Source organism: Talpa occidentalis, unplaced genomic scaffold (genome assembly GCF_014898055.3).
Source record: "Talpa occidentalis isolate TD23 unplaced genomic scaffold, MPIMG_talOcc4v2.1 talOcc4.2, whole genome shotgun sequence".
Lineage (NCBI taxonomy): Eukaryota > Metazoa > Chordata > Mammalia > Eulipotyphla > Talpidae > Talpa > Talpa occidentalis.
The window spans coordinates 94001108-94024883 of NW_023602073.1; the positions used below are offsets into that span (position 1 = coordinate 94001108).

General features: G+C 32.7%; 1 protein-coding gene across 2 annotated transcripts in view; it reads left to right on the forward strand.

Annotated features, from left to right (window-relative positions):
- The window catches only part of ZNF292 (zinc finger protein 292), an 85130-nt gene that overhangs the window by 39992 nt on the left and 21362 nt on the right, over positions 1-23776 (forward strand). For both annotated transcript variants that reach the window (XR_008553269.1, XM_037520060.2), the window contains exons 2-5: positions 3042-3196; positions 3380-3458; positions 5604-5739; positions 17928-18130. Coding sequence is in view for 1 of the 2 variants with exons in the window: in XM_037520060.2 (XP_037375957.1) it covers positions 3042-3196; positions 3380-3458; positions 5604-5739; positions 17928-18130 (573 nt within the window). In the remaining variant the exon portion in view is untranslated. The remainder of the gene's footprint in view (positions 1-3041; positions 3197-3379; positions 3459-5603; positions 5740-17927; positions 18131-23776) is intronic.

Consider the following 23776-nt stretch of genomic DNA (forward strand, 5'->3'; position numbering starts at 1 on the left):
TTACCAATTCAGACTCTTTTACTCAAAAGAACTCATCTTTGGATATATATTAATCAGTTAAATTTAAAAACTTCTTTCATCTGAGAACAGAACTCAGTTACATAAAAGGAAAGTTAAAGTATGAGTAACCTTTACAGAGCTAGACATACCAAGTTACAGGTTGGGTAAAAAAGGGGGGGGAGGGTGGGAGTGTGTGTGTGTGTCAGATAAGAGTTTCTTCAGAATTGGGGGTGAGAAGCTTATAATTTCAAAAGTTTTGGGAAATCAGTATATGATATATATTTTATTAAAAGTTAAGCTATTATGGAAATTCATTCCTACAAGAATACTAATGGGGAACCTACAGGTTTGATCTAATCTGTGTTTGATTGGGAGCATTTGCCCAGGTGTGAACTTCCCCAGATGTGTAAACTTGTTTCTCCAGCAGAAAGAATAACTTTGTGTAGAAAGACAAATGCTAGCTAAAGTAAGAATTGTATCCATAATAGGTGTTTATTCTGAAATCCTTGAAAATGTGAGTGAGATTATCTGTTATATTGCCATAAAATTCCTAAGGAAAACATTAGAACCAATCATGTCAACTTTTTGCAACTGTAACATTTTTTTTAAAAGAACTGTGATACAGGCCAGAGATGTGGGGTAAGAGGATTCACCAGAGACTGAGTGGGGAACAGAACAGGCGATTGACTGAAATACACTGCTGAGGGGAGCAGTGGGTGAATCAGGAGGGGTGTGCTGCTCCATGTGGGTAGCGCCCTGGCCAGGGATTGAACTCATGCTGCAGTGGCTGCAGATAGCTTCATAGGTTGTATCTTACCCCCTTGTGCCATCTGAGAGACCCCTACACCTGTAACATTTTTAAGATACATAACATTATACTTGGTTTTTCCATTTGATTGGTAGGTTTTGTTTAGATTTCTAAAAGTCCTTTAAAGATTTTTTTTTTTACTGTTGACCTCAAATACATGGTGTCTTTACTAGTAGCAGTTTTATTAGATAACACCAAATATTGATAGTTGTCCTACAATTCAGTTAAACTCTGACACTATCTAGAATTGGCATCACACTCCAAAGGCTAAAGGACTTTATCCCACAAAACTAGCCTCGTTTTAGATGTCATTTGCAAGTACCTGGTCTCCAGGTTTCCTGCACCCTGTCTAGCTTGGAGGTTAAGATCTATGAATACATGATTACTCAGAAAGTTAAGTTGTTATTTAAATTACCATATTAATGGTAATTAATCTGCCTATTCTGTCTGCTCACCTATTGCTTCTTTAGAGGTTAGTAGAGAGGACAAGCAGTTGTTTGTTTTCAATGTTTTGTGAGTTTGAGATTTGAGGTGTAATTTCCTTCTAGTCTCCCTCCCCTCCGTCCTTTTTCCTTTAATCCCTCTTCCCTCCCTCCCTCCCACACATTTTTACAAAATTGCATCTGTATGCCAGAGGATACAAGCCCTCATGGAACATCTTCTCTAGGAGAAGACACCTGAATTTCCATAAGTGATAAAATGAGTCTTAACCCTTATATACCGAGGACCGATTGTGGAAGTCTTCTATTTCATAAAACCATTTAATTGAAGTCCTATTTTATTTAGTGTAATTTTAGTGCCTTTTTGATAGTTTTTCTGACTCTTGATTTTAATAGTTGTAGAATCTTAACATTTGGTTGTCTTTTTTACTACTGTTGTCAGTTTCTTATCCATCTCTTATTTCAATAGAATTCTTTAAAAAAGACAGCAGACCCGAAATGTGCTTAAGCTTCACACATGTCAAAAACCAACACTTATGACCTAACCTAATTATAGTTTCAGCCTTTCACAAGAAAGTCAGCTGCAATTTCCTGATCAGGTAATCTGTCTTACAGACCTATTCCTTCTCCCAAAAGAAGTTAACCATGCCGGAAACAGTTCACTCTCTGCTAATAATTTCCTTATCTCCCCCCCTTCTGTCTATAAAAAACATTTTATTTCGTAAAGCCTTTTGGAGCTCCTGTCTGCTAGATGGGATGTTGCTGATTCATGAATCATTGAATAACATCAATAATATCTTTAAAAATTAACTGTTGGATTTTACTTTTTAGTAGGATAAGCATTTTTTTCCTTTTAGCAATTTTTATAGGATGAATATGAAATATTTACTTCATTAAGGATTGGAGAATGTTTTTTAATTTTAAAAAAGAACACCTTATTACAAAAATTGCTTGATCATGTAGTCATTCTTTAATATTGATAAACATTAAAGTTCTTTAGATGATTTTTTTTTAGTCATAAAAAGAGTAAGAAGAGTAAGCTTTTCATAAGAAGAGTAAGATGTTAAATTTTTGTTGTTGTTGACTGAAAAATTACATGTCTTTTCTGACAAATGTCATTTTTTGTTAGGTGTTGAATTTCCTGCTCCTTATTTGAAAAATAGAAGCCTAAATATTCTTTGAAATTGAGCACTGCATGCCTGGTCAAGTTTTACTTGCCCAAGTTAAATCTTAGAAATTTTAGTGGAAAAGGTAGCATTTTGACTAGGGGAGAAAAGAGCTATTGCTTGCACTATTTAAAACCATCATAAAAATGGGCCTCCCTTGGTATGCAGCGGTTGCACGCTGGGCTGCGAAGCTGCCCCCAGCCTCTGCAGTGCCGGTTTGATCCCTGCCAGCTGCCAGCGAGGGTCCCACATGGCGTGCAGACTTCTCCTGGCACCCGCTGCTCCCCTCAGCAGTGTATTTCGTCGGTCTGCCTGTTCTGTTCCCCGCTCTGGCTCTGGTGAATTCTCTCACCCTCCTGCGCTTCTGACTGTACCCAGTGCTTGTATACATAAATAAATAAGATTTAAAAAAAAAATCATAAAATGATGCTATTGTTGCATGAATTAACACTGCTCTTTTCTCTAGTTGCTAGAAATATGACTTTATTACTTTTAATATTTGAATCAGCACAAACTACTATTTGTTTTTATAAATAGAAATGTTATTTTTCAGAATTTCTTAGGGAGTAAAGAAAAATGGTGTATTTTTATTCACATTGAATATTTTTATTATTCCTTCCAAAACAGACACTCCTTGAATATGCAGAGAAATGGAAAACATCAGAAGATCCCTTACCTTTATTGGAGGTATACACAGTGGCTATCCAAAGTTATGTTAAAGCCCGACCTTATCTTACCTCTGAATGTGAAAATGTAGCATTGGTTCTGGAACGCTTGGCATTGTGAGTAGACCTTTGAGTAAATAAAAAATTAGATTTAGCTTTTTAAAAACTATATATCACAGGTCTTAAGATTGTTCAATTTTAAATATATGGAGAGTCTGCTGACAACATTAGAATTGTTGGTTTTATTTTACTTTGAATTCTAATAATTATTTGTGTTCTTGCCAACTTTTTGTTTTTTAGAAGCTGTGTTGAACTTTTATTGTGTCTGCCTGTTGAGTTATCAGATAAACAGTGGGAGCAATTTCAGACACTGGTGCAGGTGAGAATATTTACCTACTAGATTTTACATAGATATAGCTTATATATTACTTTCCTTTTATTCTTAATAAAATAATCAGTGAAACTTTAAAATGTCTAAGTAATGACAAACATTAATTGCTGTTTTTATTAGTACTAGTGTCCTAATAAAGCATATAGTAGATGCTCAGTGTTTGCTAAAATGAATACATATATTTAGTAAGATTGGTTGAACAGCACACACTGTTCTTTAAAATCAGATAATTAGGATTTTCCAAAACAGTAAGAGAACACGAAAGAAAATGCCCTCATTTGTGTTTAGAAATAGCTTCACTAATTGCTAAAAATCTGCAATATGCTTTTTAAGAATTAACATCTCATTTAATCCTTTTGAACGCTCTCCTGGTGTATAGTACATTTTAAAGGTGAGGAAACTGAGGCTCATGCTCTAATATAGTTATCTGCCCACGTTTCTACAGTTAATATCACAGAGCAGTCATTTGAATCCTATATCTGGCAACATGTGCTCTGTCTTTTATTTAGTGGTTATTCTAATGATATGTGTACTGCACAGTTAGCACTTAGAGTATTTTCAGGAACGTTAAATATTATTTTAAGCACTACATTGTGCTGGATATCTTATTGCTTCCTGTATATTTGATTAATTGGTTAAAAAAATGTTTCTGCCTAACTAGTTTTAAATAGTATACTTGTCTATTTCTCTAGATAGTGTTAAGACATCTTTTGGCCTTCTGTTTTTCTGTGGAAGATAAAGAGGGTTAGTCTCAAATTTTAGAAGCATGTGAAATAAGATAGATCAATTTTCCCATTTCAATATCACACATTAAAATCTATATCAAGTACAAAATTCTTGAAGGTAGAATTCATATTTTAATAACATAGGATTCCCCATAAAATCTTAAACATAGTAGATACTTAATAACTGCTTGTTGAAATGAAACTGTCCTGTCCTGTTTGTCACATTGCCACTAACTTTTTGCTCATGCAATTTCTGCTTCAGCATATCAGTAATTTGTGTCTTAGTTTTTTTTGTTTTTTTTTTTTTTAACCTCAGGCAGCGAGTGTTTGTTTTCAAAGTTAAATAATTACTTCAGAACTTTTCATTGTTTGGCATTCACATATACTCTACATATAATTAATTTTAAAAGTTACTTGTGTACAAATATAATGCCAATTCCTCTTGCTATTGATTTTGTTTGTCAATATAAGATAAACTTTCAAATTTCCCTTTTTGAAACAGTATCACTGATTGATATTTATACATAAGAATTAATGAGAAGTCTTAAATCCCTTTGTGGTAGTTTTCAGCAGTAACTAAAAGAAAATTCTTTAAGCACTCGATCTTGTTGCAGTGGGAAGATTTTTATGGCTTTGAGGAATAGACTTTTCATATAAACAGAGCACCATGGTGCTTCCTCTGGGTTAATTTATGTCTGGTTTACAGTATTTATTTCATTTTGCCTTTGTTTTAGCTGTTAAAATATTTCTACTCTACTAGAGGATAAGTCCTATAAACACTGGCACTGATAACTCCCTTCCCTAGTAATTTGTCCATAGAAATTCTCAATGAACATTTTCTTATTTGATTAAAAATGATTGGTCTTTGTTGGCTGAAGAATATGCTGATTGCTTGACCACTTGGAAACAACTAGTAAGCAAGTTTGTCAGCTTTAATAAGATTGCCAAAGCTATATGATAAACAAAAAAAAAGCATGCATTTGGTTGTTTTCTTAAATCCCTTTTATTGAAATATGTGTAAGTTGTCTCTTACACCTTAATGCACATTTGTCACTTATTAATAATGGTAGATGTTTTGGGGGGAAATTTTTACCAACAAGAGGATGTAAAATGTGTAGTCTCTTATGCAATGGATATTTTAGTGGTTTTCTTGTGAAATAACTTTGCTCTTGGTTTAGTTTTTTGGGAGGAAATTGTTTTTCTAAAAGTACTATTTAAAATTAGTAATTCTTTTCATTCTTTGAGATTTACCTTTAAAAATGAGAGGTAACAGAATGTAGCACTTTGTAATGTGACATGAAATTTATAAAGGTTTGTTTTCCGAAAGTTTGGTATTATATTTAAAACCTGATATATTTGCTTTTTAAAATCTGTTGTAATTCTTTGGATGTTTATTTAATATTTATAGGTAGCTCATGAAAAGCTGATGGAGAATGGCAGCTGTGAATTGCATTTTTTAGCTACTCTAGCTCAAGAGACTGGGGTGTGGAAAAACCCGGTACTGTGCACTATTCTTTCCCAGGAACCATTGGATAAGGATAAAGGTAAATTTTCTAGAAAGAGAGAAAAAAAAATCATTAGACTAGAAAAAAATAAGTATTTAAAATTGTTTCTGATATAATTTATCTTAAGATATGCCAAAAAGGGACCACTTAATTAAATTTTATTTGAGGTACTTGAAGCCCTTCACTTTTATTTTATATGGGAGAAGATGTATTTATAAGGTTATATAATATTAAAGTAACAGAGAAGCTAAAAGTTTTTCCCTAGCTTTTCAACAGAGGGATTCCCTCTGCAACGTGCTGACAGGTGGCAATTTATATTTGTCAACTTACTTGGCAGGTGGAGAAGGAGAGAGAGAGAGGATAGTGAAATGATTTTCCTCAAAATAGAGTAAAAAATCAATGCCAAATCTCTCAAGTTTTCTGTCTCTAAAAAATTAATACTCTTTCTCAAACATCTTATTGCTTAGTCTTATTTTATCCTGCTTTGTTAGTATTATGAGAGCTGTACAGTAAAGATTCAGGCTAAACTGGCAAGTTTCCTATTGAAAATAGTTGAATCACTAATATGAATAACCTTAATGTACAGAGTTCAAAAATTATGTATACCATGAAGGACAGCACAGTTATTCTTTTCTTGAGATTATTTAGGAAAGTGCTTCCACTTCACCCTAGCCTTTCTTAAGGTATTTAACTAGAGATGTGAATATGCTTCTCCATTGTGTATTGCTGCTTTTTTTTGTAGATTAATTGCAAACTTTAGGTATTTTCCTATACCATGGCAAATTCTGGAGACCCTGGGGAGGGAATATTAAGCCCATTGCTTGTGAATTTTCTGATACTTTTACAAAAGTTTTCCCAGCCAATTTCCAAACTTGTCTTTAAACTGAGCGTTCTTACCTGACTCCCCTCTTAGCCATTTCTCTGTGTTTTCCTGATTTTTCTAGTAATGTCATCTGTTTCTTAGTTTTCACAAAAAATTCATTGTTACTACTTTCTTCCTTCATGGACATCTATAGATTACCTTGGAGAAATGAAAAGTAGGCCCTCATTATTTAGTGACATTTAAAAGTGAGAATCTTAGATTTTTTTCACCTGTAGTATATTTGTTTTATTCTCAGTATATTAACATCACTGTTTTGTACCCAGCATCAAATTATACTCTGATAACACCTTTTGGAAATGTTGGATGTAATATATTAATAATAATCAAACTACATTGTTACAGTTCTTTATAGTTTGAAAAGTGCTTTTTATGCTTGTTTTATTTAACCTTCACAATGATCTTGTGAAAAGGGTGGGGACCTCTATTGTCCCTATTTTAAAGACAAGAAGATGGAGGTTAAGAAAGATTGTCTTTTGTACATGACATTGCTAATGATCCAAGCAGAACCAAGAATTGAAGTCAGACCTTTAGGCCTCCCTCCTTTTTATATTGTACTCTGTTGTACCTAGCTTCATAAAATAAAGTTACACACTAATTTAAATAAAGAATTAGCTTCCCCGCCATTGTCAATTTCTGAAATGTGTTTTTGCCAAACTCACATTATGCTAACGCAAGAAAATGGAACCTTTACCTTAGTGATTTAAAACTTATTTTAAAAGAAAATGTGTTCAGTTTCCTTACTGTTTGAATGTGCTTAAAATTGTTTCTGCTAACAAATGTCTTTGCCCATCTATGTGCTGCTTTTTTTCTTAGTCTTTAGCTGATACAGCCACAGGAATAATTTGAGCACAAAGGAGATCTACAATAGCAGATGATTATACATAGACAGGCTTTTGCTATAGCTCATGAAACAATCAGAGAAATGTTATCTGATTGAGAAATTTTGTGGTTGTAGTATTTACTTCCTCTTCTGTTATTTAGAATGTTTCCTTGATGGGAATTATTTTATGAATAATCGTGTATGCTAGAAGTGTGTGTTCATTTTTTCCTTTGAAAAAAGTTAAAGGAATTAATGTTTTCTCATATATACTAATTTGTTTACATTTTCAAATTTGATGGTTTAAAAGGATGGGGAACTTTTAGTTTTTATATATCCAGCCCCTTTAATCTAAAATACAACAGATTTGAAGACAGTAACACTCAGAGAATGAGTACCTCTGTAGGCTGTACTCACTAGTTTTTTATATAGCTTTTGACAGTTTGATATAGTATTTGAACACTAGATAATACACTTAATCCTGAATTTTCCATTTTAAAAAATTAATTTGAATCTACTAAACCCCAAATAAACCAAGAAATGCTCTTTTATTTGAGGGATTGAGGATGGACAGGAGTCAAGATTTTAAATGCTGGTTTCACTTTTTAGCTTCCTAAAGTTTTCAGCATTTTAGAATAAAGTCCCTCTAATAACTAAACCAGTATAAGTTAAGCAGATTCCCTTTGAATGTCACAGGAACTTTATGATTAAATGTTACTTGTGCTTTTTTTAGTGATAATCTCAGATTGGAAAGGTACTGAATACTCTCTTTTACCCAATTTTTAATTCTCCTAAAAATGTCACTGATACATAAATCAGCTTTTTGTTTTAGAGAATGGTAACTGTAGTTCTCTCTCAGAAAATCTTTACTGTGAAAAATATGTTTTCGGAGCTTCCATGTTTTGGATTTAGTGCTACCCCTAAAACCATACCAAAGTATAAAGAGCTCTTTCACACCATAGTATTCAAGATATTTAAAGATTGTTGTCAAATTTATGCTTTCCTTCTATAGACTAGAAAGCCTTCCTGGTGTAGCATAATTTCAGATCAGCAATCATGATTCCTGATTTTTGAGTGCATTTGCTTATTATTGTTCTTCTTAATGTGTAATTTCCAGAGCTTAATATGTACCCTAAATATGACCTGGTAAGCTTTGAGATCATCGATACTCTTACCCCACTTCATCCTAACAATTTATATTTAATTTAATATGACTTAAGAGACATTACCTTTTTGGGTAGCCTAGTTCTCACAACTCAGTGAGGTTAACTAAAACCCACATAAAAATTTTTTAAATGCTACTCTGAAATTATATTTGCATTTTTTACTTTGGCTTTTGGCACACAGGTTTTTTTTTTTGTTTGTTTGTTTTTTTCTGTTTAATTTCATTGTATTAGATCCATTCTGTCTCTGCAACTTGTCAGTATCCTTTCAATTCTTGATTGTGTTATTCAGAGTTTTTGTTCTTCCCTATTTCCTCTCATTGGCAAACTTCCTTGGCATACACTGTGGTGTTCAGGTCCTTGATAATAAATATAAACATAAAAAAGTTATGTCCAACCCCTGGGATACTTATAGAAATCTTCTTCCTTCCCTTCAAGCCTTTAGTCAGTAACCTGATTATGTTGTTTCAGCAAACACACATAATTTTTCTTATGTCTGTTCCATTGTTCTCCTTGTTGTTCTAGAAGGGGTTGATGGAAGACCATAACAAGTATTTGACTAGAAATCTATTAAATAAGATTATTTAATATTAGGTTAGTCTGGCCTAATGTGCTTTTTTTTTTTTTTTTTTGAATAAACCTTTCAGAATCATGTTAGATTTACAGAAAAATTATGATGAGTACCCACATACCCCACACGAAATTTCACTCCTATTAATATCTTACATTAGTATGATACATTTCACACAATTCATAGTCCGTTATTTGGTACTTTGTTGTAAGTAAAGTCCACATTTTTTTCAGATTTCCCTACTTTTTACCTAATGTCCTTTTTCTGTTCCAGGATCCCATCCAGGAAACCACATTACATTTAGTCGTCATGTCTCCTTAGGCTCCTCTTGGCTGTGCCAGTTTTTCAGAGTTTCCTTGTCTTTGATGACCTTGACAATTTTGAGGAGTACTGGTCAGGTATTTTGTAGAATGCCCCTCGATTGGGATTTGTCTGATGTTCTTGTGATTAGATTAAGAGATTGGGGGAAAAGCTCACAGAGGTAAAGTGCCATATCATAATGTCTCTTATCAAGGATACATAGTATGAACATGCCCTCTTACTGTTTTTGTTAGCCACAATCACCTGGCTGAGGTGGTGTGTTGGTCAGGTTTCTGCAATGTAAAGTTCCTCTCTCCTCCTGGCCCCTCCTTCCATACTGTACTCTTTGGAAGGAAGTTACTTTAGCAGCCCATATGTAAGAGGTGGAGAGTTAACCCCCAACTCCTTTAGAGGGAAGTGTCTGCATAGGTTATTTAGAATTCTGTATAGGAGATTTGTCCCCCCTTCCCTCACATCATATGAGCTTATAGATTTTTGTTTTATACTTTGGTAATCTAAATAATCTAATACTGCTATATTTTGTTGCCCACATTTTCCAATTTTGGCCACCAGTATGTCTTTGAATCAACTTCTGTATCCCTTTGACATACCCCTATCATTGTGGGTTTTGTTTTTTTGTTTGGTTACTTCCTTACTTTCTGGCACTATAAGAAGCTCCAGGCTTATCTTATGTATATTGTGTGCCAGTTCTAGAAACAACTATTTTCTCCAGTGAGCCCTGATACCTTTTATTAAAGAATACTACTAGAAATCAGACCTGGTAACTAGGTGTGCCTAATGCTACCTTTGGGTATCATTGCTTCAAGGGTGGACAAAGCAGGAAAAAAATATGTAGGTATACTTCTCTATATATACACATGTATAAATTTTTCTGTTTGTAATAAGCTATATCATTATTAAATTTTAAATTGGATGTCTCCAACTCTAACCTATTTCTGCATGCTGATCTATGACCTTCAACAGAATGTTTTATAATTGGAATAATATAGTATGTACACTTTCAGACCTACTTCTCCCATCATTGGCCATCCATATACTTAATCAGTACTAGTATAGAGTGTAGTGGTTTCAAAGTTGATAACTTGTTACCCCTATGGAAAACAACTTTACCAGTTAGAGAACAGGACTTGTGTACAGTTCCTCTTGACAATATTCTTAGGTTCTAGTCCTTCAAAGTTAGTTCATCACTTTATTCTCCCCCCTTTTTCAGTGATGGTCTTTCATATATTTGTTATTCAGTTAGATTCTTTTGCCATATTCTGCATTCCATCCTAGATACCCCTGCTGATTTTTTAAAATCTGTATACCTTAAGATTCCCTCTTTGTGCTGTAAAGTTTTATAGATTTTGAGAGGTGCATAGTGTCCTGTTTCCATTACAGTATCATGCACAGTAGTTTTGCTACCATGAAAACATCAACTGCTTACCTGTTCAACCCTCTCCTAAACACCTGACAACTACTGATCTCTTTAAGACATCTGTCTAGTTTTGTCTTTTCGAGATTGTCTTACAGCCTTTTTAGTTTAGTTTCATTTAGCAGTACATAGTAGGCATTCATCCATTATGTCTTTATGTGACTCATTCCTTTTTATCATTGAATAATATTCTATCATATAAATTTACCAATTTGTTTAACCATTCACCTATTAAAGGACATCTTTTTTTTTAAAGATTTATTTATGCAGACAAAAGGACATCTTATTTGCTACCAGTTTTTGGTGTTCGTGAATAAAACTACAATAAACATTTGTGTGCAAGTTTTTGTGTAGACCTAAGTTTTCACATCAGTTGAGTAAATACTTAGGACTGTGATTATTAGATCATGTTTGCTTGGTAAGAAACTGCCAAACTGTCTTAAGTGTCCATTCCTCATTCTTATCAGCAATGAATGAGAATTCCTGTTGCTTTATACTGTTTCCAGCAATTGATACTTTTTTCCTGGTTTTGGAATTTTAGCAATTCTAGTAAGGTATGTGGTGATAACACATTGTTTTAATTTGCATTCTGTATTGGACATCTTTTCATATAAATATATATACTGGCCATCTGTATATTTTCTTTGGTGAGGCATCTGTTTAGATTTTGTTTTGCCTATTTTTAAATTGGGTTGTTTTATTATTGAGTTTTAACAGTTCTTTGTATATTTTGAATACACGTTTTTCATTAGATGTGAGTTTTGCAAATAACATTTTTCATTCTGATTTGTCTTTTTAACTGTGTCTTTCACATCAAAAATTTTAAATTTTAATAAACTCCAACTTAATGAATTCTTTTGTGGATTGTACTTGTGTTTTATCTAAAAACTCATTCCCAGCTGTGTAGATTTTTCTCCTGTTCTAGAAGTTTAAAAGTTTTACATTTTACATGTGGGTCTGTGATCCATTTTGATACACCTTTTGTGAAAAGTGTAATTTATGTTCAGTGAATCTGTTTTGACTCTTCATTGAAACACTTCTGAACAATCACAAGCTATATTCTTAATATAATTAATTTTGATACTCTAAGATATATATCTGAATTCCTCTGGTCTATAATTTTGGGGAATATTCTTTCTATTTTGAGGATTACTTTTTCCCATCTAGCCCCATTTTGCTCCATTGAATATTCTACTTTTTCATAGCTAAAGCTTATTATCAGAACCACCATAAGAATTAAGGGCTTCCTCTTTTATTCTGACACTCCTGGTGCATCTTTAGCTCTGTGTCTACTTTCTCCTTTGTGTGTTTTGTCATTTTAAAATCTAAACTCTGAGAGAGCTCCTATTACAATCGTACTGAATTATTTTGATGTTTTCCCTTCTACTTCTACATTGGGATAATTTGCAATTGTTTCAATTGCATTTTTATCAGCTTGTTAGTCCTTTCTTGACTCTTAAGCCCTGCAGTTCTGGTTTGTTTTTTTTTACAGAACCCCTTGGTTTTCAAAGGAAATTTCTAAAGCTTAAATCTTTCTACAGTACTTATAAATCCTTCAGAATTTTGTGAGAAAGTAAGTCTTTATTTCAGTTATAAATTTTTGCATTTTAAATTGAACATGGGAAAATTGCTGTCAGGTTTACCAGTCATTAGCATATATAAGATATAATACCTTAAAGGGAGAAGAGATAGGAAAGAGAAAGTAATAACAAATAACTCCTATTCTACATTATTCTACAGTATATTATAGTATTATAGGTCTGCTGCATTTGTTTTTGATTAGTAAAATTTCCAGCTCTTTCATACTCAGATACTTTTGGCATAATTTCCATTTGTGTGTATATATCTTTACTTGTCTATATAGAGAATCCAAAATGGATGACTCTGCAACCTAGGCTTAAGTTTATTGACAATGTTTTTGTGTTAGGACATTTCTTATAACAAGTGACTAAAAAGAAAAAAAAAAAACACTTTATGGATGGCATATTGATAAATAGTTTTCCTTGTTACTCTTTGTTATTTATTTATTTGTTTGTTTGTTTATTTATGCCTGTCTCTCCTTGGCCCTTAATTAACCTTTTCTTGGTATAAAAAAAGTAAATGGAGTATTTTAGATTTTGTTTTTAAAAATTAGTTTTCACTTGCATATAGCCCTTTGATCCATCAAGTTCAGTGACTCTGGATAGAATTAAGCTGATCGAACTTAACTGAAATAAGCAACCCTCCCTTTCTCCACTCCTAGGCCAATTTAACCACCATTCTATTGGTAGTTTCTATGATCTGCTTTAGATACCCCATATTTTTGAAATCATATCACATTTAACTTTTTATAGCTGGCTTGTTTTACTTAGCATAATATCCTCAAGATTCATCCATGTTCTAGCAAGTGTAAGGATTTCCTTCCTTTTTAACAGTGACTAATATTCCATTGTATGTATATACCGTATATTGTTCATTTATTTGTTGATTTTTTGATTGCTTCTACCTCTACTATTGTGACTAGTGATGCTGCGAATATGGTTATGCACCCATCTCTTCTAGACCCTCCTTTCAATTTTTTTTTAATATTCCCAAATTGATATAGTTGGATCATATGGTAGTTCTATTTTTAATTTTTTGAGGAACTTCCAGGCTCTCTTAATAGAGGCTTCATTTTTTTATAGTCTCATCAACAGTGCAAAATTGTACCACAGTTTCACATTCCTCCACATTCTCACCAACACTTAATAATCTATTATTTTGGTAGCCATTCTAATGGGTTTGATGTGATTTATCATTGTGGCATAGATTTGCACATCTCCAATGATAAATGATTTTGTATACCTTTTCATATGCTTGTTGGTCATTTGTATATCATATTTGGAGAAATGTCTGTTTAAGACCTTTTCCTACTTTTTAATAGGATTATTATTTTTGGTTGTTGAGTTGTAGACGTATTTTTTCTATATTATTTAAGCAAAAATGCATCATGACTTTTCCAACAACCCAGTAATTTGCATTTTCTCCCATTTTGTAGGTTACTGTTTGCCTTTGTTGATTTCTGTCCTTTGATGCAAAACAAAAGTTCAGCTTTATGTAGTCCCATTTATGTATTTTTATTGCTTGTTGTAGTTTGGTATCATTTCCATATCATTACCAAGTCCAGTGTCTTGAAACTTTTTCCCTTTGTCTTATTCTAAGAATTACATAGCTTATACATAGTTTTAGGTGTTTAAGCTGTTTTTAATTAGGCATAAGAGTTCAACCTCATTCTTTTTGCATGTGGGTATTCAGCTTTTCCAGCACTGTTTGTTGAAAGACTTTTTCCTCAAGGGTTTTGACACCATTGTGGAAGGTCATTTGATCATCTGTGTGAGTGTTTGTTTCTGGTCTCTCTAGTCTTTTGCTTTGGCCTGTATGTCTGCTTTGGCCTATGTGTCTGTTTTTTTGTGCCAGTACCCCACCATTTTGATTACTGTAGCTTTGTAATATATTTGAAGTAAGGAAGTGTAAAAAGTCCAACTTCAGTCTTTTTAAAAATTGTTTTTTCTGTTTGGAATCCCTTGAGATTCCATATGAATTATAGAAGTAATTTTTCTATCTTGGCAAAAAAATATAAAGATGCCATTGCAATTTTGATAGGTATTGCATTGAGCTTTAGGTTGCTTTAGCATTTAGATATCTTAATGTTAAATCATCCATGTAGGCCCTGGTGAGAATTTGGTGATTTACCCTCCAAAGGCAATAAGAAACAATTGGAATATTTTTAAATTGAGGGGAGACTATCAAATGTGTGCTTTAAAAAAACAACCCCCCCCCCAAAAAAACAAAGGCACCCTTGGTCCCCGTGGAGATGTAATGGGGAGTAATAATAGGTGCAGCAGAATGCTACAGAGTGGTCCAATTCATTAAGGATATTGACGGAGAGGAGTAGAGAGAATGGTTGGAGTGGTGATGGAAAAAAGTAAATGGGGTTATTTGAGAATTAGAAGTGAACAGAATTAGATGATGTGTTGCATGTATGGATGAGAGGGCAGCAGGGAAACATTTTTAAGGCCAACCTTAGTTTAGTGCCTGAAATACAGCTAAGTGGACGTAGATAGCACATATTGTGGTGTAGAATTTTTTTATGCAGTTTGAGATGCTTGTAAAACACCTACTGCGACATACTGCGAAGGAAATGGTGTATGAATCGAGGTATGAAAATACGCACACAGTAAAGAAATTAAGTGCATTTTGACAGAATCCTGGACCTAATCTAAATTTTGGTGCATAGTGCATACTCAATATTTTTGTTAGTGTTTATCACAAAAATGCAACATACTGTATTAGTTAAACATCTTTGACACAGGAGCTAGTATTTGTTGATTCTATAAAAGTGGGGGAAATACTTTTTTAATTGCACTGGATGAGTATCATTCATTTACATTGCTATTTTATGCCATCCAGCTCTTTTGGTATGCTCAAATGTAGCAAAACTTTCTGTTGAAGTCCATAAATATGGAGAAAAGTAGATAATTGGCTACACACATGTGAAATTCAAAATAATTTTACTTCTCTGGGATGGGTGTGGGAGAAGCAGAGTGGAGAGTGAAATTTGATGTGACTGGCTATCCATAGATAAGATTATAAACTTTTTTTTTTCATAAGTCTGGCAAGCACTCAAACCAGATTGTCTTTGATATAACTACAAGGGAAAATACTTGTTAGATTAGAGGGAAATAGAGAAAGATAAAAAGGAATAGGAAAAGGGAAAGCATTAAAAGAAATGGAGAAAGAGGAAGGAGAAAAAAGGAGATAAGTGAACTTTTAGTAAGTTCTAAATTGAGTATTAGAATGTAATCTATTTTTGATTGTTTTATTTATTTTTTTAAAGATTTATTTATTTATGCATACAAGAGCTGGGGTACAGGCCAGAGACGCAGGGGGTGAGAGGATTCACCAGAGACAGAGTGGGGAGCAGAACAGGCAGACTGACTGAAGTACACTGCTGAGGGGAGCAGTGGGTGAGTCAGGAGAGGTCAGCAGTGCTGTGTGGGTTGCTCCCTGGCCCGCCGGGGATCGAATTCATACTGCAGAGGCTGTGGATTGCTTCATAGTGCAGTGCTTATGTGCCACCAGGGAGACCCTACTTTAAATTCTTTTAAACCATAAAATTTATAACATTACCTGATTTTATGACCCTTGAAAGTCACTTGTCTTCTGTGAGCCTCAGTTTACTCATCTGTCAAATGATGGAGCTGGACAGAATGCTCTTTAAAGTCCCTCCTGCTCTAATATATATTTCTTTGAAATCAGTTTTACCTTAGTGTGGTTATAATTTCCTATCTTTTAAAATGCATGCACAGCTATGTTTTTGAAATTTATAATATCTTATTTTCCTGTACAGTGACTTAATACAGAAATTATTTTGTACCGTTTGTGATGTTGCTATTTGAGATTTCAGGGACTACTTGGGATTATTCTATTAAGATTGTCAATCAGTTTTGTTAAATCCACATTTAACGTATTTCTTTGCCATGATGTTTTAAAGAGAGTTTGATTATGAATTATTGTGGGAGTATTTGAAATAATTCCTAGACTTTAACTCCAGAGAGTTTTCTTTTGAGAGAATTGTTGAATTTGGAACAGTTCTGTAGGTTTTGTGAACTATATGACTTATTTACAACCAGAATAACTTTAACTTGTTCTTAAAGCTTTCATTTAAAATCTACAGATTAAAAAAAAAAAAAAATAAAATAAAATAAAATCTACAGATTTTGCTCTGGCAGTGAATTGAACTGTGAAAAGATATTTGATGTACAATTTTCTTCATAGAATCATGTGTTACTAAAAAAGAGATATACTCAGAGACACTAGAAAGTTATGTATTTAGTTTTGCCTGTGTCAGCTTTTATATTTTTTCATTTAGTTTTTGAGAAATGGAGAATAGCAGGTACAGAGTTCTAGAAAAGAGGGATGAAAGTTAGGATCACGTATTTAAAATGCTAATACGATGATAGTTTTAATATTGAGGCACCATTACCATACAACCTATAGAAGTTTTTTTTTTTTTCCCCATAGTGAAATATCTAAAAAATAAAGGTATTACAGAGTGGTAGTTGAGGATATTTAAAGAGGGAAATGATACTTCTCATTCTCCGTCTTCTAACCCACCAATTTACTAGGCATAACTTCTAGTGTACTTACAAGTAGAGAAATTTATGTTCTATTTGTATGGCATTTAAAATTCTATTACTAAAAAACTTCCAAAGGTTTTGGGCTAGTGGTCACCAACTAAATGTTTAAATATGACTTTCATCCTAGTGAGAAAACTTAGGGAAAATTTAAATTTTCATTTGTATAAGTTAAAATTATCCTTAAAGGACTAAGAAATTGAAAAGATTTGAACAGAATAGAAATTATATGTAAGTGGGTCTTAAGCAAATGTTGAAGTTTAGCAGTTCTCATGTTTTAAAAGTAACACCACAAGCTCACACAAGTTTTATGAGGTCCTTTGTCAGACTCCCACCAACTCCCTTCTTCATTTTTCTGTAGCTATGTTAATTCAATCTGAAACCCCTACTAAAGCAAGATAGAGTTCGCCTTTGTAAAAATTTAAAAAAATAAATAAATGTGTCATCAGAATTGAATACAGTATTGGTTGAATCTCATCTTCTAGAATATCCAGACATACTCTTGTGGTTATCCAGTAAGTGTGTAGTGCCCTCACATTGCAAATTTATAGGAATTTAACCCTTGCTATGAAAGATAAATGATGTGGGAAAAGGGAATAGTATAATTTCAATTATACTATTATTATTTAATGCAAGCTTGTTTTTACTATCAAGAAGTTATTCATCTTATTCTAAATGGTACTTACTAAGGGGCAAAAATATTTTAGGTAACTTTAAAAAGTTAACAGTGTAATCACCATTTGCTTATAAGGGCAAGTATTTTGTAATATCCTGACAGTAATAGAAAATTAAAAAAAAAGTTTTAGTCCCATGCTTTTTAAAAAAAAAAATCCTTGTAAGTATTTGTATTGCAAATGAACTATTACCAAATGTTAATAATATATTATGTCTTGTTTTTTAAAGTGAATGAATTTTTAGCTTTTGAGGGTCCCATCTTGTTGGATATGAGAATTAAACATCTAATCAAAACAAATCAGTTAAGTCAAGCAACTGCTCTAGCAAAGCTGTGTTCTGACCATCCAGAGATTGGTACAAAAGGTAGTTTTAAGCAAACTTACCTTGTCTGTCTTTGTACATCATCACCAAATGAAAAGTTAATTGAAGAGGTGAGTATGTTTTCTTTCATTAGTAATTATTTTTTAATTACATGATGAAATTCATTTTTCATTACTTCAGAATGTCCTTGACTTCCCTTTCTTTTGAGAAATCATTGATACTCTTAAATTTTGGCATACTCTTAAAAGTACAACAATTCTAAGCAGTTTTCAGAATTATTTGTAAATTGATATCTACTTTCTATTTTAAGTAATTCACATTTTTTAACTGCTTTGACTACATTCTGGAAAATATGGCTGTGCCTTAACAATTTGGTAAGATGTTTACATTTGTCAGCATTAGGAACTTAAGCTTACCTCTCTGTAAGCTACTTGCACATGTTTTTAAGTGGGTAATTTAACTTTATCAAATTTATATGACTCCCCAATCCTTTTCCTATTTATTATATACACATATAAACTATATCTGTCTCTCTCTCTATATATATAAAAACAAAACAGTATTCCTAGGGGGCAAGATACATGGGTGGATAGCTAATTAAATTTTTTATTGTATATTTAATGTAAAACTTGATTTTCTTAGAGAGACATGTGATTCTGGGTTTTTTTTTCTTTCTAGGTTGGCATAAAGGTTACTGTTCATGTATTTGTGGGTTTTATTCTACAAAATTTTCAATGGGCCAATGGGAAACTTGCATTTTGGAAGACTCATAATTCTAAAATGAAGTTGGAGACAGAATAGGAGAATTAAAAATTGTTGATCAAGAAATGGGGAATATATATATTTTTAATTTAAAGAGAACTATAATACATTTAATAGTGTTGTGTGAACCTTTAATGTGTACAAGTATCTTCTATTCCTAATATGTGTCATTTGACTTTAGAACAATAGAGAGAGAACAAAGGGATTATGCCAAAGACTAAATAAAGGCTTGGGAAATGTTGACATATAATACGGAGAGGACAGTTAACTGAGTATGCATGATCCCTTGAGTAGTCAGGGAAGGATTGTAATCAGAATCTAGAAAAAGAGGGCTAGCCCTAGACAGAAAGCTGAATGCCCACATGAGATTAACTGTGGTTAAGTATAATGTGACTATGATTTTTGAGACTAGAAAGCGAGGAGGAAAATAGTACACTTGAATCAAGATTTGAAATAAGCCTGGAAGGTATGATGAGCAGATTGAGGATACTGGGGACAGTGATTTCAGGCAGTTTCTAGGCTGAATGGAGTAGAGTCAAGTGCTCTAACCTGGAAATTATTAATGCAGACATTAGCTAATCCATAGATTTTTTTTTCTTTACTATTTTATTGCAGGTAATTGACTTTTAATAGCTATATGTTAGAATGAAGTAAGTTTTCTTATTAATGCAGAATAGTTACATAGATAAGTTAATTCACAAATTTATCAAAGTTTATTGAGCTAGCCTTTGACAAAATGTAGGTAACATTTTTTTAAATCCTTAAATAAATATGCTACTGTACTGACACATCTTAGATGTTTTGGTTTCATTAAAGCTTTCATTGTCAGTTTAGTTCAATCCCTTGAGTTAGACTATCCATCTTTCCATGAGCAGAGTTTTGTGAAGTGAATGATATATGTACTATGTCAGCACTGGTGGGTGAAAGGTAAGTAAAGTATAGGCCTTGCCCTAAAGAAGCATACCTTCTATCAGAAACTAGCTAAATTAGTTGTTGGGTTAACTTTGAAGTCCTATTTGAAGTTGAAGACTATGAATTTGTAATCTCAAGTAAAAACCCAGGAGAAATCTGTATTTCTAGCTTTTTTGAATAATCAAAAGATACCAGCCTTGACTGAGTATCCTCAAGAAAATTCTCTATGAAAACCCTGGATATCTTTAATATCATGTGAAATGATTTTTTCCCCCTTCTGACATTAAAGCAGGTAGAACTAAGATATTTCATATTCTTTTTTTCATAACCAGTTTATTTTATTTTTATTTTTTAAATTTTTAAAATTTTATATATTTTTTACATCATTTTTCATTTTTGCACAATGTATTCATTTTCTTGGTTATATTCCCCGTACAATTCCCATCCGCCTTATTTTGACCCTAATCAAGCAGACCTCACGAGGTTTCTTTATACCTCACCCCATGAGCAAAAACTAGATTGATCACATAGTGTAGAGCAAAACAGGATATGTGTGAATCTGCTTATTCCTTTTTAAAAGTACCTTTTTACTTAGAAATAAATTACTCTTTTATAATTGTTATGTAGATGCGGAAACCTGTTCCATTCCTCGTTGTGAAATAAATGAATTAAGATTAGTTGCTAATAAGCCTGTTGTTTTTCCTGCTCAGGAAAGGTAGTCATTTGGGAATATTTGCTCAAAGACATTGCCCCCATAAAAACTGCTATTTCTTCTTCCCTCCCACCTTCCCTCCCTTTCTCCCTTTCTCTGTCTCTTTCTCTCTCTCATCATAACCTCATTCATTTGCTTTATCTGTCTGGTTATTGTAAGCAGGGAAATGGAGCTGAGTGAGTTGAGTGTGTTTCTGGCTTCTCTGGGAGGAATGAGCTTTAACCTGAATTTTTGGTATAGTTTTTAAAAATGAAGTTTAACAGTGATCATTTTGCATTTGGTATTTCTCTTTTCCTGTTAAACATAAAAGCTTTAAAAGTAAAATCCTCTATTATATCTCCCAACCATTTTCCCATTTAATATCCCCAATAATCATTAAGTTTAAAATTTGATATATAGCCCTTCTGCATTTTCTATGTTCCTGTATATTGTTTAATATACTTAAAGCATTCACACACACACAGGCTGTCAGTCACTTTCCCCTTTCATATTATGGACATTTTCATGTGTCATTCAATATAGATCAACCTCATTTTTTCTCATGGCTGTATAATTCAGTAGTATGTATTTTTAATGCCTTTAGGCAGACTAGGGGATATTTAAGGATATTTAAGATATTTATTTTAAGATGCATTGTTCATACATCATTTGAAACTTTGTGAGGCAGGAGAAATTTCTAGAAGTGGAATTGCTGTATCAAAGAATCTACATTTTAAATTAATAAATAGTAGGTATAATACTGTCCAGAAAAGATTATGCCAATATCTACTTTCACAGTTTGTGAAATTTCTTCTTTCCTAATGTCTGGAGATAGTCTTTTAAATCTTTCCTAGCAGATGAGCTCATTTGGCTTCACCTTTTCTTTATGTGACAGACAGATTTACCATTTAAACTCTTTCCTATTTGGAAAGCAGTTTCATTTTGATAACCAGAACACTGTTCTTGAGATCCATTGACAGTGTTCTGGTTTTTTTGTTTTGTTTTTTGTTTTTGAAGTAGTCTCTGTGTAGACAGTCCCTCCCTTTATGCTGCCTGGGATATTAGGACTACTTCATGTTCATTGATGGCTATATTTGACCTGTATTTCGTTTTTCACAGTTTTGATTCATTAGTTTATGGTTTCACTTTCCCATTTTCATGTCAGTTTTTCAAGAGAGCCATCTAGTGGCAAATCAGAAATAAGAAAACTATCAAGAGCCCAGTAAAAATTGTTTCATTAGTAAACCTATTAAAAGTGAGGTATTCTGTATTGTTATAGTCTACATGTGTGTATATATACATACATATATTAAAAAATACATATTTTACGTTATAGTCTACATATATATGTATAGTCTACATATGTGTATGTATATACACGTAGACTATAACGTAAAATATGTATTTTTTAATTTTAATTTAGTGTAAACTATTATCAGGCCGTTACTAGGCTGGATAGAGTTGAGTCAGTGGCTCTAGCCTAGGGAATCATATCATTAATTTAGACATTAGCTAAATGTAGGTAATATCATTGTGAAAATAAATTTCCTAATAACATAATTACACATTTTGTGGCATTTGCATATTCAACAATAATGGCCATGGTTTTAGAAGAAAAAATGATCAGATTCAAATCAGACTTAAAACAAGTAAGAATTTTTGATAAACCTGAGCGTGTGAAAAGTCATTATTTAGCCATAAAGGAGACTACATTATGCTTGTGCATATGGAATTCTGGGAAGAGCACAGACTTTGAAACTAGCCCTTGTTTGAAGTCTTGACTGCCCCTAATTAAGTGTGTGACTTTGAACAAATAACAAGTTCTCTGACTTACCTCTGAAAAGAAGTAGCAGTATCTATCAGGGAAGTCATTATGCTAATTAATAATGCTATTTCAGAAGAAGTTGGCAGTGATAAATAGTTATTATTACTGTTGTTAACATCTTATGAAAAAGTAAACAAAACAAAACTCAAGGGTTGAATGCTAACATTTTTTGTCTCTATTAATATGTCAGGATAACTGTTTAAAGTTAGTATAACTAACTTTAACTATATTTAAGTATAACTTTATAACTAATGGAAAGAATGTAAGTCTTTCATGTTAACCAAGCATAATTTGATTTGGGGCTCTAGCCATCTACTACTAACTGTTGTAACTTGGGCAAATCACATAACTTCTTTGACTCCCACATCATATTTAAAATGTTAATACCTACCAAGTAGAGAAGTTATACTTAATGTCTGACAATGCATTTAATAATATAGATGTTTGAAAATGTTTATTCTATAACTGCATAGCCTTATTGTTCTTTTGGTTTAAGTGGTGTCCCTTTTAAGTTAAGATTTCTTAGAAAGAGGCAGATAGGAGTAGTGAAAGTAGCACTTCACCAGGGAATTCTAAGACTTAAGTTTCAGTCTTAACTCTGTCACTAACATCAGACTTCCTTTATAACATCATTTCTATTAAACACACAGACTCAGACAGAATTGGGTCTTTTCTTGCTTTGTGTTTTCTAGCCCAGTTTAATACATAAAATTGAACCTCTGAATCTAACCCTAGGCAACCTTTATTCCCATTACCAAAATTGACCACAGAATTACCCTCATCCACAATTAAGATACTTTTTATGTCCTGAATACTATAATTTACATACAGACACATGAATACTTACATCCTGTATTCAGAAGTTGGTGAGGAGACGTGAAAGATCAGTAAGGATGGGCACAGTTATCTCTATAGTATATGGGTACTAATGGTCTGTATTGATCTTAAATTCTTTTTACTATTTGTTGCACCATGTTGGAATTAAATTATCCATTCTGTGGAACATTAATTTGTGATTGTATGGCTGTTGTCACATTCTTATAGCAAATGCTTACAAAAATCATGTAAATTCTGTTTATGTAGTAAATCATTGTGATGAGTTAGCAAATTTTAATTTAAAAAAATAGATGCAAATACATGATTAAGTGAAGCAAGTTGCTTCATCTAGGTTATATTTTGTGTGCATGACTGTTGACAGATTTTTAGAAGGAGCCAATTTATATGAATTTACATGAAAAGAAAAATAATGGAATGTATAGAGAACTGAGGTGAGCTTAATTTAAAAATGGTATAGCTACATAGAATGTTTCTTTTTATACATTTTCCCCCTCAGATGAATAGATACTTCTTAATCTATATCCAGGAGACCTTGGTGTCTTTATGCTGATTCTAATGCTTTTTAACTTACTAGATAAAAGGGCGAAATGCAAATACTGCAGCTTTTTTTCAGTGTCATAAATCTGATTTAATGTCTATAGAGTTGCTTATAATTAGCACCAGTTGTTTACCTATAAATGAATGCTTGTAAAAGTCTTCAAAATAGTTGGTTCATTGACTACAAAAATA